Here is a 15,210-nt window from a genome sequence, read left to right on the forward strand (position 1 = left end):
AGCCTAGCTTCTGTACATATATATGTATCTCTACCTTTTCCTAGTTTGGTGTTTAAAGTATCACACAATCATACGTGACACAGGTAGATATAGAAGGAAAAAGTATAGAGGTATGAGAGGGGTTCAAGGACACCAAGTGGAGCCTTCCAAGAATGAGGTTAGTCCAGAAACCAATGCCTTAGACTCTTGCTAATTAGCAGGAGTTTGTTAGCACTACCGATCCCAAGCTTTCTAGGAGTGAGCATCAAGTCACAGAAATTTCACAGTTTACTGTATCAGTGAAATAAACACAGTCTTCTTGTTTGGGAGAAACAAAAATTCCCGAGGATCTCTGTGAGGAGGACACGTCATATAATCTGCAGCAATTCAATAGAGGTAATAATTTGAGAATTTATACAATAAAGTTCCGATGTCCAGGTGACATCTGAGGATGGCTGAGCATAGGATAAGTACCAGGAGTCTAGAAGAATGAAAGGACTATGTTTCCTTAAGACAGTCTCCAGAAAAATCCCTCTCTCAGCTGAATAGGTAACGTTTGGCAGGGAATTAGAGACTGCATCGAGTACTTACAGAGTTCACGCAGCTGTTTCTCAAGGGTTGATCTGGGGTAGGACCAGTAACCATGTGTGAAAACTTAGAATTATAAACACTAAAACAGCTAGAACTGAGAGAACTCAAAATCCAAATAATGACTTGTCATGATCTGCTCTATGGTAAAATTTATTCTAACTTCTCTTTTTCCCGCAAATTATCCCAACATTCTGGCCCCTTCATGATCCAGCCGTACCTTCGTATTAGTAGAGGTCATCAAATCACCTTATTGTTCTTATTCTTTCTTTTGTCAGGCTATGTTAGTAGAACTACATAGCGTTTTCTTTCTGTATTCAAGACAGTATTCAGTACTTTTAAGGCTTAAACAAACAAATAGGTAAATGAAGCCTATTCTAAATCAATTTTGTGCTCAGAACAAACCCCATTCCCTCTAATGATAACTCAGTCTAACCTTGCTAATTTGATACCTTCTGATTTTATAGTGGCTCATTTTTCTCCTCCTACTTTATAGTTTGTTTGTGAAGCTTTTTGTGATGTAGTATAAATTTTGTCAACAGGACCCTGAAATTGAAAATTATTTCAACGCAGCTAGGTTTTATTGTTTTAGCGTAGTGCTAATTAGTCTAAATATGCTGAATCCAAGGGAAACAATATTTTAACAAGCGTGGAAGTATAAGTGATTGAAGAAGTAACCCATGGTCACACTACACAGCACATCTAAACTCTAGAGCCTCCAACACATTAACTGGACTACATTTTTCTGCTTTAGAATTTTTGTCCTCTCTGATTGTCTATTAGTAAAACTTCAGCATTTAAACAAAGTTTGCTTTGGGTAAAAACATTTCTTTCTTTCTTTTTGTTTTTTGTGTTTTGGTTTTATTTGTTGTTGCTGTTAAAGAGAGAACATTAGAAATTATGCCCATCCTATTGAAAAATAGAACTCTGGAAGATTATTATACTCTTCAGTATTCAGCAACAAAGACAATGGGTAATAAAGGTACAGACAGTAAATTAATTGAGCTAAAAAAAACACAGTTTGAGAATTATTGTTTGCATATGTATAATTCTCGACCTCTTTGACCATGTACCAAAAGCAAACTAGAGTTTCTCATTTTACTAGCCTTGTAGCTCTTCAAATGAAAAGATAACATTTGTCATTTCAGATTATAGATACTACATGATACCACATTATTTAGTTCCGTTACTCATTCATCACATTTTCTTGAACACCTATTATGTGCAGGGAACTTTACTGGATATGTACACTTGTGTTGTGGTTAAAACAAGCAAACAAAACCTCTGGAGACCCTGTCCTCATGGCGACTTACTTGTAGGAAACTCCATATACATTCATTTAAATTTTTAAAAAATTTAAAATTGATAAATTTGAGGGACCATCCATTTTTAAACAAAGTTAGAATCTTAAGTGTTTTCCTAGCACTGCAAGTCAATTCTTTATGAATGTGGTCAACCTACAGTACCAGAAACTAGAATGCCGAACAAAATTAATGAAATGGACAATACAACTCTTATCTATATTTTTGTTTTCCCTTAGTGTGAGTTGGCCTGTTTGTGTCATAAACCAAATTACTACTACCATTTCACTGCCGTTCGCTTTTGTCCTCATAGTTATCCAATTGAATCTCCTGTATTTCCATCTTTTTTTTCTTATAATGTTGAGATTCAACATCACCTTGTAGGTTATGACTACATTTAAGATGCCAAATCAAAAGAATATTTAATGTTGACTTATTGCGAAATTATGGGAAAGATTTTTAAAAAGAGTTCGGCTGCTAGAGATTTCTGTTCACTTACAGGTAGCTTCCACGTGCAGCTGAAGAGAAAAACATTGTAAAAACCTTTTCAGCAGTTGCTGAAGGCTTGGAAACTCGAAGGAAAAAAAGCAAGCCCACTGGGCTCACGCAGCGTTAGGCACAGACCGAGCTGTGATGCTCAAACCACCCAGAATGCCCACGGCACTGAGGAGGGTCCATCAGAAACAGGGTACAAGTTTTGCTGTCAAAAGGCTGCTCTCCTTTAAAATATCGTTCATCTCCATCGTAGGGATAAACTATTTTCTCCATCAAGGAGCAAGGGGCAGTTGTAATTTTTTTTTTTTTATTTCAGTATTTTTCTCATATAAGACAAATTTTAGAAGAACTGAATGGATTTTTTTTCTTCAGCCTTCTACTCCCTTCCCCGCCCCCCCACATCAAATGCTAAAAGCGAGGCACCCTGGGAAAAAATGAAAGAATATTAGCACCTTTATTACCAACTTCAGTCATACTAAAAGCAATCATGATGTAGAATACTTCCCATTCAATGTCTGCAATTTGATCATAGGTCTGATTTATTACCACCACTGACCTTGAAGAGACTCATAACAATCTTATTAGGAAAACAGCTGATAATTCCTAGTTGCTCTTGGTGATCAGAACTTTTTGCCTAAGAGAAAATTGAAATTGTGGAGCTCCTCCCCCCACCCCAACCTTTTTTGTAACCTTAGAATCATTGAAAGACTGAACTTCAAGTAGAGGTATAATGTTTATTTAAGACCCTTTGGCAGTTTAGGCGGAATCTGGGATGGGGCAGGAACCCTACTTTAAAAAGATGCTTTAAAAAGGTCCTTTCAAGTTGCTATTTCCCCAAGTAAAATACTTTAAAAATATCTATCTTCAGTTTTCTCAGAAAAGCTAATCTGCAGTAAATTTGAAATTAAAGAATTTTCTTTCTTTCCACATAATCCATCATTTTATCATCTGAAAACTTTCTGGTTAAGCTTTCGAGGTTTTATTTTATTATGCTGTGATAAAATCTCCAACGGTGAGATTGAATTACATGCCCAGAAGCACTTCTTAAAGGACAAAGTACCAGAAAGAAATAATATTAAATATCTTCTGAAGAGAAAGCTTCCAACTCAGTATGACAAAGAAGAAACTCACCCGAGAGGTTGACCTGATCCCTCTTTATGAAGTATGGGTTTCCTGCTTCTAGATCAGTGTATCTTTTTTAGCTTGATATTTTTTTTCATATGATTCTCATCATCTCCCCTGAAGTATTTATTATTATTGAAACTTAGATGCTGTGTGAGAAAAATGAGGGTGCTCTTTGCCCAGGGAGTTTATTTTTTAAAGAAGGCAATTTGATATCCTGTCTATCTCTTGATCCTCCTGACATTGATCCATCAGGCGTGATTTCCATTACTGAAGAGGATAGTGGGGTCTAGAATGTACTGTACAAGTTCTAGCAGATCTTTGAGGTGGTCCACCTACTTTTGGAGCACAAACAGCAAAGGGTTTTGTGGTTTGTTTGTTTGTTTTACTCAAGAATATATGGCATGCTGCCATCTTGCATCTTCTTTGGGTTTCCTGATGACTATCTTCGTATGTTCTATTGGGTCAATAGAAGAATCAGTCTTTCTAATTCCCTTGCCTCTTTAGTTGATGAAAGTGATAGGGCGGTTCCTTAGCCAATAATTTCTTATCACTGTCTTACTGAAAATGTCTTCCACAAAAGAACTGGTTACGCTGAGAAGCAGAAATGCAAAGTTCTTACATAGCTCTGGCAATGGGAGGAAAGTGAAAGATTGTTGGGTCTAAAAGGAGGGATCAAATGTTGCTGACCAATTTTAAACCACACCTGAAGAGCAGGCGAAAGGGTCTTCTTTCAGTTTTTCTGAAACTGTGTTGTAACGACAATATGGTTTTGTGTGTCTGTGTGGTTTTGTTTCTGTTTTGTTCTTGACTCTGCAGGAAGAGGTTTAAACATGAAGGCAAACCTTGTAGATGTTAGCATGGCTACATACAAAGCAAAGCTGCCTTTTTTTTTCTTTTCTTTTCTTTTCTCTGCTTCCATTTAGACCTATCACATAATTTAAGAAAAAAATAAAACTTTAACCACAGGAGCTCTAACTATAGTGTGAAAAAAAAAAAAAACCCTGATCAATTTTGTTTTCGCAGCACGATATTATCAAAGATTTAAGAAACAAATTTGCCAGCCTCGGCGAGAACTCTCTGGTAACAGCATAAATGTCTGTGTTGGTTGCTTTTGATTTGAAGGTTTCTTTTTTCATTTGTTTGAGCCCATTTCTTCGCCCCCCTTTTAGTTTACTTTCTTTTTCATATCCTGTAACTAGCAAGCCTTCATTTTTTAAACCTCTTCCATCTTCCTGTGTCTATTTTCCGTACTTTGGATGGAAAGTTTATGGCAGCAAAACTGTCACTCTGGCTACTTGTGCTGCAGCTCTTTCTGCTCTTAGGTCATACATGTTTTGGCCGTTGTGTTATGGACATGATACTAATTGACTGTTTCATGTCCCATTGACTAAGCTTCTCTACCACGCCATTTGATGGACTCGCTGTCCTAGGGCTCTATGCAACTTTCGTTTTGCAACTTATACTGCTTAGTTCCGTCTCAATTCTCCAGCGAACTGGATAGCTCAAGTGAATGATCCTACCAGTCTTGAACTTGCTGTGCCTTTATATTTTATTTTATTTTCTTCTTTATGTTTTTTTCTTCTTTATGGTAGTTTAAGCGGAAAAGAACAAACCCCAGCCATTTGCACTAGCAGCACCATGCGGTATCGTTGTTACCACCAGAGAATACAAAATATAAAGGCACACTGCTTCTTTTATTCTTGGGGGGTGACTGGGGAGATGTGTATCGTAAGTCCGCTACTTAGTTGAAGCCTACCTTTTTATTTGTATCAGCTTTCAATTTTGCTTAAACTCCAACACGTCTCAGTGAATGTTTTTCTGTCATTCGGTGATAACTTGCAACTCGAGCCATTTGCTGAGCAGTATCAAGTTACGGCCATGGCATGGGAGATGATTGAAAACGTAACAAACTGATGCACAAATGTATAATTCAGAAAGTGCAAGTTGCAGTGACGAAGTATAGTACTTCAAAACTGTGATACAGGCTTTGGACTGATCAAACGATTACAATTGAGAAAATCCATCCTGATAAGCCAGTACCAAAAGTATATCAAGAAAAATACAAAGGGGCAAAACCGAGAGTCGAATATTGTTAACATCTGTTGAATAACATTGTTGGTGTTGAAATGGTCCATAATGTTGTCATAGAGCCCATACATGAAGAGATGACTAAAAGTACGGTATATAGAAAGCTGCTATGCTTAATGACAGCCACAACATAAACGGTTGGGATTTGTGTTCAGGAAAAAGAAATGGAAAAGCAAAAGCTTCTGTACCAACAAGCCAGGCTCCATGACCGCGGGGCGGCTGAGATGGTGCTGCAAACCATCAGTGCCAGCAAAGGTGAGGCTCGCTGCTCCCCTCAGACTCCTTTATGCCCTAGGAGCACCCTTATTTAAATTCTGCTGATTTAGTCGGTCCCTGAATTTCTTGTTCATCACGAGGTCGGGTGACTTCAGAAAAGCAGGCTCTCATTAACCCAGTCCGACACTGGGTTTTTTTCAGTCCTACTAAAATGTTTATTTCTGTTCATTAAGTTTTGGAAATTCTATCGTGACACAGGCCTAACAAACCATATAAATCAGGGATGGGCAAATGTTTTCTGTGAGAGGCGAGATAATAAAACGTTTTTGGCTTTGCTGGCCTCGAACTCTGCCATAGTAACAGGGAAGCAGCTAGAGACAATACGTAAACAAACTGTGTGGCTGAGTTCCAATAAAACTTTATTTACAAAAACGTATGACAGGCTGGACTTGACCCTTTAGTCCATAGTTTGCTGACCCTTGATGTAAAAGTTTAGACTTTTTAAGTGAGCCCTTCTTAACAATTAAAATACTATTGTATTTTTCAGTGCCAGCCAAGATAATTTTTCTTACATTAGTAATATCTTCTTTGTAGAAACATTTTTACTATAATTTGTAATGGAGTGGAGAAATAACAGTTATGCATTCTGTTATTAAGCACCCCTTTCCCAGATTCCTAAGATATTTCTATCTCTATTATTGTTTCTTTTTCTGTTTTTTTTTCTATATTCCATTTCTAAGGTAAGTAGAGGTGAATAACATAAAAATAAAATATACTCAATGATAGACAACTGGTTGGATTTAAAATTTTGTCGTTATTGGGCGCCTGGCTAGCTTAGTCAGAAGAGCATGTAACTCTTGATCTCAGCCCCATGTTGGGTGTAGAGATTACTAAAAAAAAATAAACTTAAAATTTTGTCATTATTATTTGAATGACTTAAAATTGTGACCAGTCATCCTAATAAAGCAATACTATAAACATAGTAAGATGAAAGTTGAAATGAAATGATAAATGATAAAAGTTGTTCAAACATAATATGGAGAGAAGAGGGGAGAGTAATTTTCCTTGAAATCTTAAGTAGCTCTTATTCATTTCAAGTATTATTTTAATATTCATGATTAATTTTGAATCTTTATAGTTTTAGGTGTCAGTATTTCAAAATCAATTGTTTCTTTTTTTTTAATTTTTTAAAGATTTTATTAGAGAACGCGCATGCAAGCAAGAGGGAGGGGCAGAGGGAGAGGGAGAGAAAGAATCTGAAGCAGACTCTCTACCGAGCATGGAGCCCCATCTCACGACCCTGAGATCACGATCTGAGCTGAAATCAAGAGTTGGATGCTTAACCAACTGAGCCACCCAGGCGCCCCCACCTTTTTTTGTTTTAATGTCCCCATACAGTTTCCATTCCTGAATACATCAGACAGAATTTAGTAAAAACACTGATGGGAAAATATGCATTATTATTCTTGAAATGTTTTTGGTACATAAGTCAGTCTGTCCATTGTTAGGCAGATTTGTAGGGGAGTGATAATTTTAAAAGTGTACGTTTTGAGGCAGAAATGGTTAATGTAGTAGGTGAAGTGATACAAGGAACGCTACTTTTTGTATTTTTTCAGGTGATACTGGACCAATGGTAGCTGCAACTTTGAAGCTTGGAATTGCTATCTTAAATGGTGGCAACTCCACAGTACAGCAGGTAATGTCTTTAAGCCAACCCCATAAAGTGCTCTTCAAACAGATGGACCATATCGTCATCCCATTGAACTGTTCTAGTCATCCTAGAAGAACCAGTAGTTGTAAAATTTTTCATTTTCTGTGTAAAAAAAAAAAAAAATGCATTTATCTGATGGCCATTTCCTCCCAGGATTCAAACATCTAGGTCACACCCTGCCATGTGGGGCACTAAAAGGCTCTTGAGAAGTCTGAAGTCCTATCAGATGGTGTCATCATGTGAAATTTGCATTTCATGTGAATAAATCAGCATGAAATGGTTTGTTTTAATAGTGGAGAAAAGTAAATATTCTTACCTCAGGAGCCTAGTTTGGCAACATGTTTTATAGTGTTATACCATCTCTCTCATGTTTTTCTGTATCGGCTTCTGTAATGAGAAAGGACAGTTTATAAACATGGAACTGATAACCGTTGTTTCTTGGGTAAGTTTTGGCAACGCAGGGAAAGGGCTCCCCTACCAGGAAGGGCAGGGTAAGAAGGGAAGGCTAATGAAAACCTTAGGATATTTGACTTCGGGTTGCTGTGAGCCCTAGAAACACGACAGTGGGACAAAGCCCTGAATATGTTCCCAGAAGAACTTTGATTCTAAGAAAAGCAGAGAAAATTTGAAGGTTGCCTTTGGGTTGGTGAAGATTTGGACTAGGTTAAGTTAGCAACCCAGAGTAGCTGAAAAATTCGTCTTTACATTTTTCTCAAATTGCGTGCCTCTTTTTCTGCAAATACAATTGTGACATTTTCGGGCTGGAGGAGTGTATCGGTCTAATCTAAGCCAGGGGCCTAACTTTTTCTTTTTAATGCCTCTGACAGTTTAGTGAAGCATCTGGACTCCTCTTGGTGTCATGTTTTTAAATTGCAAAGTGAGATTGCACAGGTTTACACAAGAAACCACACCTAGTGAAATGTGGTTATTCAAATATTATAAACAGGTTTTTGATAAAGTAATTTGTGTTCCTTTATGAACTCATTAAATAAAAGATCTAGTACTTGATCTAATTATTGAGAAGAAATGATTAGTCTAAACATTTTTAAATCACTTCAACAATGACTGATATGAAGATCTCTGATATTTCTATTGGTGACGATATCAGGGTCTGTGTTGGTTGCTTATATTAATAGTTGAAAGGAATGCTAAGTTTCCATTAGAACTTAGTGAAAATAATGATGTCTTTTTTCCCCATCCAATTTACAGCTGTCCTTTTTTGATTTCCATAGCAAATGACTACATGACTTAAATTAAAAAAAAAAAAGGAAAACTGAAGAAAGCTTATCCACCCTCTATAATATTTAGCACAAAATAATTTCCCTTTATGTTTTACTTCAAAAGTCCTTAATTATATAGCACATAGATTCAGAAATCCTTGGAGCTGGAAGGAGCCATGAGAGATCATGTAATGTACATACTCGTCTATGCAGGCTTTTCTTTTTTCTGTAAACCTTCAGATACATATTCTACCACCTCCCTTTAACTCTGAGCCATATTCCTTGTGTTTTAGACTTCCAGTGATTAATAAGTGCTTCATGTTTTATTAGACCAGTAACTTATCACACTCCCCCCAAAATGGCCAGGTGTTTGTGTGTATCTCGGTGTGTACTTACTTGTATGTATGTGTATATGCATGTGAGGTGTATATATGTAATACACACACACACACGTGTGTGTGTGTGTGCATGCACGCGCACGCACACAGCCTTTACATATTTAGTAACTTACCTTTCACTTAAATTTCTGGAAACCATATTGCTACCAAAATGTTGACCCTTTTAGCTCAATCCTATTTAGCACTGATAATAGGAATTATTCACCTCTATTCAAGATTCGGAGAAGAGCAGTATCTTTATTTTCTTCAAGCCTTTGGTGTGCCTTCTATCATTTTATCATCTTGTGGGTACTTCTTGTTTGAAACTTCCAACATATCTGTTCCACATTCAAAGCAGCTGTTTCATTGTAATATATAATAATAAGCTAAGAAGGTAGAGCTGTGCATTGCTCTCGCATTTTTTACTTTTGTGTTTAATCAAAATATTGACCACAGAATCTGGACATCGTTCCGACAACAGAGAAGAAAAATTTAATAGTCAATGATTCCTACCATTCCTTGGGTTTAGAGATCATGATAATGGAAACTAAATTTCTGTCTATAACATTAGCATATGGTAGTCAACACTACCCGCATTTAAGGACCTCACTTTTGTATGGAAATCTATGACTAGCATCTTGGTGGACCTTCGTCCCAGTAGGCTTGAACTAAAAAATCTGAATCTTCAAATACTTTAAGAGTGACTAGAAGAGAGTTAAGAGTATTATTTTTCCCCGGATATTCATGGTGCTTATGATGTTTATGTAAAGCAACTCCCTTGTTCTGAGCCACTTTTATTGACATTGAAATATACAACCATCCTGCCTTGACATGCTCATCACTGTTTCATGGTAAAGTTACGGTCATATTTGTATGCACTGAGTGTTTTTTCATCTTTATCCCAGCATAGAAAGCATATTTTAGTTGTTTCTTATTTAACAAAAAATGAGATTTGTGTTCAGTGGCCCTGTGGTTTATATATTTACTATAGAAAATGCTTGACTACCTCAAGGAGAAAAAGGATGTGGGCTTCTTTCAGAGTCTGGCTGGTCTGATGCAGTCATGTAGGTAAGAACACACCTCCCTTGTTTTGGTTCTTCTACTCAGTGGATTGTATCTTTCAAAGTTTTTGTTTTACATCGCTGACACCAGTGATACAGAGAATATTTTTTAATGATTAAGTACACATTAAAGTGGGACAATAGAGGATGTCTTATTTTCTGTCTTGTTGTTAGCTGTTAGTAATGTCTTAATTATTAACGTACTCACTGTTAATGATGTCTTATCATAGTCTTCCCTATGATTAAATAGGAACCTTGGGGAATTAATGTGTATTCTGCATACTTGAAAATGAGCAGTGTATGAATTTTAAAAGAGGAAAAGGAAAATTCTGATGAGTTTTATTTGGGAGCTTGTAGACCATTTCTCATTTTCCCTAAATAAATGATCCTTCACCAACTAATTTATGATAATCAGTTTCTATTTTTTACAGTATTTAAAATCACTCAGACAGCATTTGACAAAGGAATCTGACAGATACTTAATGTAATAAGTTATCCAGCTGGAAAAACATGATTATTATAATTATATTTCAGTGTGTCTGCTAACTTTGTAATGTACTCCCAAAGTTGAAACCCATTAATGCCTTATGTTTGCCTTTCACATGGATCATTTCAGTGAAGACCCTGGGGAGAAACTGGGCTGCTACTAGGAAAGTATGCTTGGTAGACATTGAATTGGGGCATGTCTTCAGCGTATGTTAATATTTGGTTCGCATTTCGTGAAACATGATTTGTAGACACTTGCTCTCCTGAAGAGAGAAGATTTTCTATTAGTCCTCTAAGTGTCTTTCTCCCTGTTATTGTAGTGTCCTCGACCTAAATGCATTTGAGCGACAAAACAAAGCTGAAGGACTTGGAATGGTGACCGAGGAAGGATCAGGTATCGATCACTTAAATTAAAAGCATCAACTGCCCCCCCTTTCCTGAAATGAGTCAGTTACCAATTACCTTTTCAATACAAAGAGATACAAGGTTATTTTTAAGTGGCCAAAATGCTTATGTGATTCATTTAAAAGTTCATAATTGCACAGTCCCTCAGATCACACCCAAAACTCAACCTTCCCTGTTGGCCATTAACTCCTTTTTGTTCCAGACCTACTGTAGGTCACCTTTCCCCTAGTTGGGTGGTAGATCAAGATCCCTTATTAGATAATGAATTATCTGTAAAATTATAAAGCACATGGATGAACCAAATTAGAGAATGTTTGACTTCTTGTGGCTACTTTGGCAAACTGCCCAACTCTCAGACTCTTCTGTCTCCTTAGAATAGTGATGCTTTGGGATCCTTCCGTTAACCATTATTTCGACTGTCTCCTCCCTTTTAGAACAGATATCTCATACATCCATATGTCTTTGCAAGTCTAAATTTGATGAAAATAATTAAGGAGTCATTTTTAATGTTTAAATAATCCTGATCACTTAATTTACATGTGCACAAATAGAATGACTCACATAATCTTAAAGTTTTTCTTTTCTCTGTAAAGAGATGTGCGTATAAACTAGAAAATTTAGCACACAGGACATTTAAAGCAGAAATAACTATTGCTGCACTTTCATTTCAGTATTTATTAAGAAAAAAATCATCAATATTTTTTTGTCTTGATTTGCTTTTATTCTTCTGCGTTTGACTTTTTTCAATTAATTTATCTTCAGTGAGGCCCTGTGTGTTTATCTGTTTTTGTTTGCTTGGTCTTGTTTGGAGTGGTCATCTTATCAATATATTAGTTTTGGAGCATCAGATCTTTGATAAAACTAATCTTGTTGCAAAAAAATAAATTTTATCCCATCTGTCATTTGTAGTCTGTTTACCTTTCTGAAATATTTTAGAAATAACTAATCTCTCTAATTATTTCCATATATTTTTGTTCTCACAATAGGTAAAAATAATTAGCTGCATATTTCTTACTGTTTTCTAAAAATTATCACTTATGTATATTCCAATGCTTCTACTGTACAGCTCCTGTGTGCTTTTGTTTTCTGCTTGACATTTGAATGTATAGGTTCAATCATCAACTGTCAGTCCTACAGTTACCTAATTGTGTTAGCTAACTTGAAGAAAAATTACCAGCAGCAGTCTAAACTTAAATTTTCCAAAACGAATATCCAGCTAAATCTCTTCATTATTAAGGGTTGTGTCAACAGTTATAACACCCAGCCTGAGGGCCCCATCTAGAGAATTCAGAGTCCTTACAAATCTCAGGGCCCATTACCTGCCTGCCTCTGGGGTCTCCAGGAAGCCCTGGGCATTTTCCTTTAGCTGTAAAGTGCCTGAGAATGAATGAATTCTCTGTCCAAAGTCTGACTTCCCTGGCTTGGAATTAGAAATCAATTTCATTTTTCCCTCCAGTTATTACTTAATGTTCCAGAGGCACGAACACAGGCCCATTAATCATTCTTCATCATTGTTCATATCGGCTCACGCAGGACCAGTGGCCCCTGGCAGGCTTAGTTTACTGGGTCTCCTGTCCTTTGTCAGCCAGATGCAGAGTGGAGTAATATTCGTGAGTCCCAGCTCAGAAATCACTTGGTGAGAATGACCATTCTGATGCGAGAATTAGTCCCATCTCTCAATATGAGATTGATTTGATTTGTTTATTCTTTTTCAACACACACAAATAATTGCCCAAACTGATTAACACTTTTTCTATTTTACTTCCTTACAAACAGCAAGGCAAAAACAACATCTCAACTTCTTTTTTTCCCCATTTCCTTTTCTGTCGACTGTAAATGTACTTTCCTCCCTTCCTCAGTCATCACACATGAGCGTGGTAATTATTACAAATGATCTGCCTTTTCTTTATTTGCTCCCTCATTTGTCCTTAGCTTTGTGTATAGTCTTGACAGTGACAGTTTTTTTGTGTGTGCATTTCTTCCTTTTATAGACTGTTTAACGAATAGATCATTTCATTTCCATCATTATGCATCCTTTTATTTTGAAACTCATATACCAAGCTTTCCTTTTTATTTCTTTCCATGAGGATGTGCAGTTATTAACATACTAGTCATGGAGGGGCAAGAAGCATTTCAGTTAACGTTTTTGGATTTGTTTTGTTCCGTTTCTTTCATTTTGAAAAAATTCTGGTGGACCCAGTGTTTGCAACTGTTGTGTAAATGAATGAATCATAGATGTGTGCGGTAGTCTCCGTGTGGCGTTTCTGTCTTGGACATACTGTGGCTTTATGGCTGCACCAATGGGTGCACGGGAAAATCAGTGGTGATCCAGTTGGGGGTGGGGTGGGGAGACTGGGACTGGCTGAGTCTCCTCGTGGCCAGGGGGCTCTGCCAGTTTCCTTCCAAATGTTGAGAGATCTACAGAGTTTTACTCTAGTCCTTTGAAAACATCACACATTAAAAACCTTCTTAACATAAAAACTGTTTTTCATTCTTGAGACTGACTTCGAAGATTGGTAGAAACAGTTGCAAACTAATGTAATAACACAGATGGTAGTTTCTAAAAGACATGATAGGCAATGGTAATAAACAAGGGATGAGATTTTTGAAGAGATCAAATTGTGCTCTCTGAATATTCAGTCTTGCCTTTATCAAGAGGTCGATTAGGACACACAATGGTAATTCAGTCGCTCTACGAATAATGTACTTCCCAAATTAAGAATGCCTAGAGCAACTCTGTCTTTTGGCATATTTTAAAAATTTCTGTGACATGCCCATTCTTTTGTTTAAGGGTCTACAGAAGTTAAGAAAAGTTTGTACCCTCATAGAGGGAAAATCGATCATCCCTCCCAGAATACATAGAGAAGGTTGAAAAATCTCAATCTGTTAGCTTCAGAGCCTGAGGCCCAAACAGTATAAACTCAGCCCTGAGAGAATAATCTGATGATCTAACTTTTCTCCATCCTAACCAGCTGTCTCTATTGGGCTAAATCTCTTCCTGATGATGATAAGAATGATTGTAAATTATATAACCATGCCAAGTGTTTAATTTAAATATACCTTTTTGATACCTACAACCACCAGTATGATATTGTCCCCATTTTATAGGTAAAGAGACTGAGGGGTGGAAAGGTTACATGGCTTGTCCAGTATCACACAGTGTAATGGCAGGGTCAAGACTGAAATGCAGGCCTTCTGCCTCCCACTGTTACCAATTGCACAAGCCAGTCCCTTCCTCCGTCTTTTGATATCTTCCCGGGGCTTATTTTATACTCATCGTATTGGGTTAGGTAGTATTTTTTGCTTCTTTACTTATTGCTCATTCCTCCCTTCAAAGACACTAATCTATTGCCAACTTTTGCACTTAATGTTGAAGTTGTAAAATCACTTTGGAACTTTGTATGGTTACACGTGATACTCCTAATCTTGTTTTGAGATACCATTGGGAAATACATGCCTTTTTAAGGTTTGTATGTAAGGATTTCAGACTAATCATTTAACACTCCTTTTTCCACTGCTGTTACCATCCTGTAAGTTTGCCACTATTACTATCCCTTCTTCCTAAATTTCCCCCGTTTCTACAAAAGCCAGGACCTCCCACTTGTTTAAAAAAAAACAAAAAACAAAACAAAAAAAAACCAGTTTTCCTTCGCAGGTGTGTTTAGTAGATTTGTGATGTGCTCGGTGTTGTCCTCTCTGTATATTTTTTAGTCATATGTGTTTTCCTTTAACATATAATGAAGTTCAAAACCAAAAACCTATATGAATATTTAAAATTTCATTCCATCCTTGGATTTTTTTTTTTCTCAGAACCATTAAACCTCATTACGAAGTCATTATGAGCTTGAAAGTGCAATTTTTCTTCTTTCAAACTTCTTGGAATGTAGTAGAAGATATTTTATTTTTTGATCCTTTGGCAGTGGTCCTAGACTTTATCAGCAAGATGAAATCTTGAAGCTGATCTCATTCCTCAGAAATTGTTTGATTTTTAAAAATTCTGTATTAAAACATTAACTACCAGTTAACCTAAGTTTCCGTCTGTATCTGATAATGCGCTAAATCGAGGATCTTACTCGGTGTGTTTATAGTGACCTCATCAAGTCTGTATGCAGTTGCAGCAAAACAATTGTTAATTAAAACAATGATTAACACAATCTC

General features: G+C 36.7%; 1 protein-coding gene across 3 annotated transcripts in view; it reads left to right on the forward strand.

Annotated features, from left to right (window-relative positions):
* Positions 1–15,210, forward strand: part of RYR2 (ryanodine receptor 2) — a 731,966-nt gene that overhangs the window by 649,710 nt on the left and 67,046 nt on the right. For 2 of the 3 annotated variants that reach the window (XM_078077755.1, XM_078077753.1), the window contains 4 exons: positions 5,732–5,831; positions 7,409–7,488; positions 10,092–10,168; positions 10,968–11,041. In XM_078077755.1, the coding sequence (XP_077933881.1) occupies positions 5,732–5,831; positions 7,409–7,488; positions 10,092–10,168; positions 10,968–11,041 (331 nt within the window). Of the gene's footprint in view, positions 1–5,731; positions 5,832–7,408; positions 7,489–10,091; positions 10,169–10,967; positions 11,042–12,911; positions 12,930–15,210 lie in introns of all 3 variants that reach the window. The other variant, XM_078077754.1, reaches the window with a different exon arrangement.

This window comes from Halichoerus grypus, chromosome 7 (assembly GCF_964656455.1).
Source record: "Halichoerus grypus chromosome 7, mHalGry1.hap1.1, whole genome shotgun sequence".
Taxonomy (NCBI): domain Eukaryota; kingdom Metazoa; phylum Chordata; class Mammalia; order Carnivora; family Phocidae; genus Halichoerus; species Halichoerus grypus.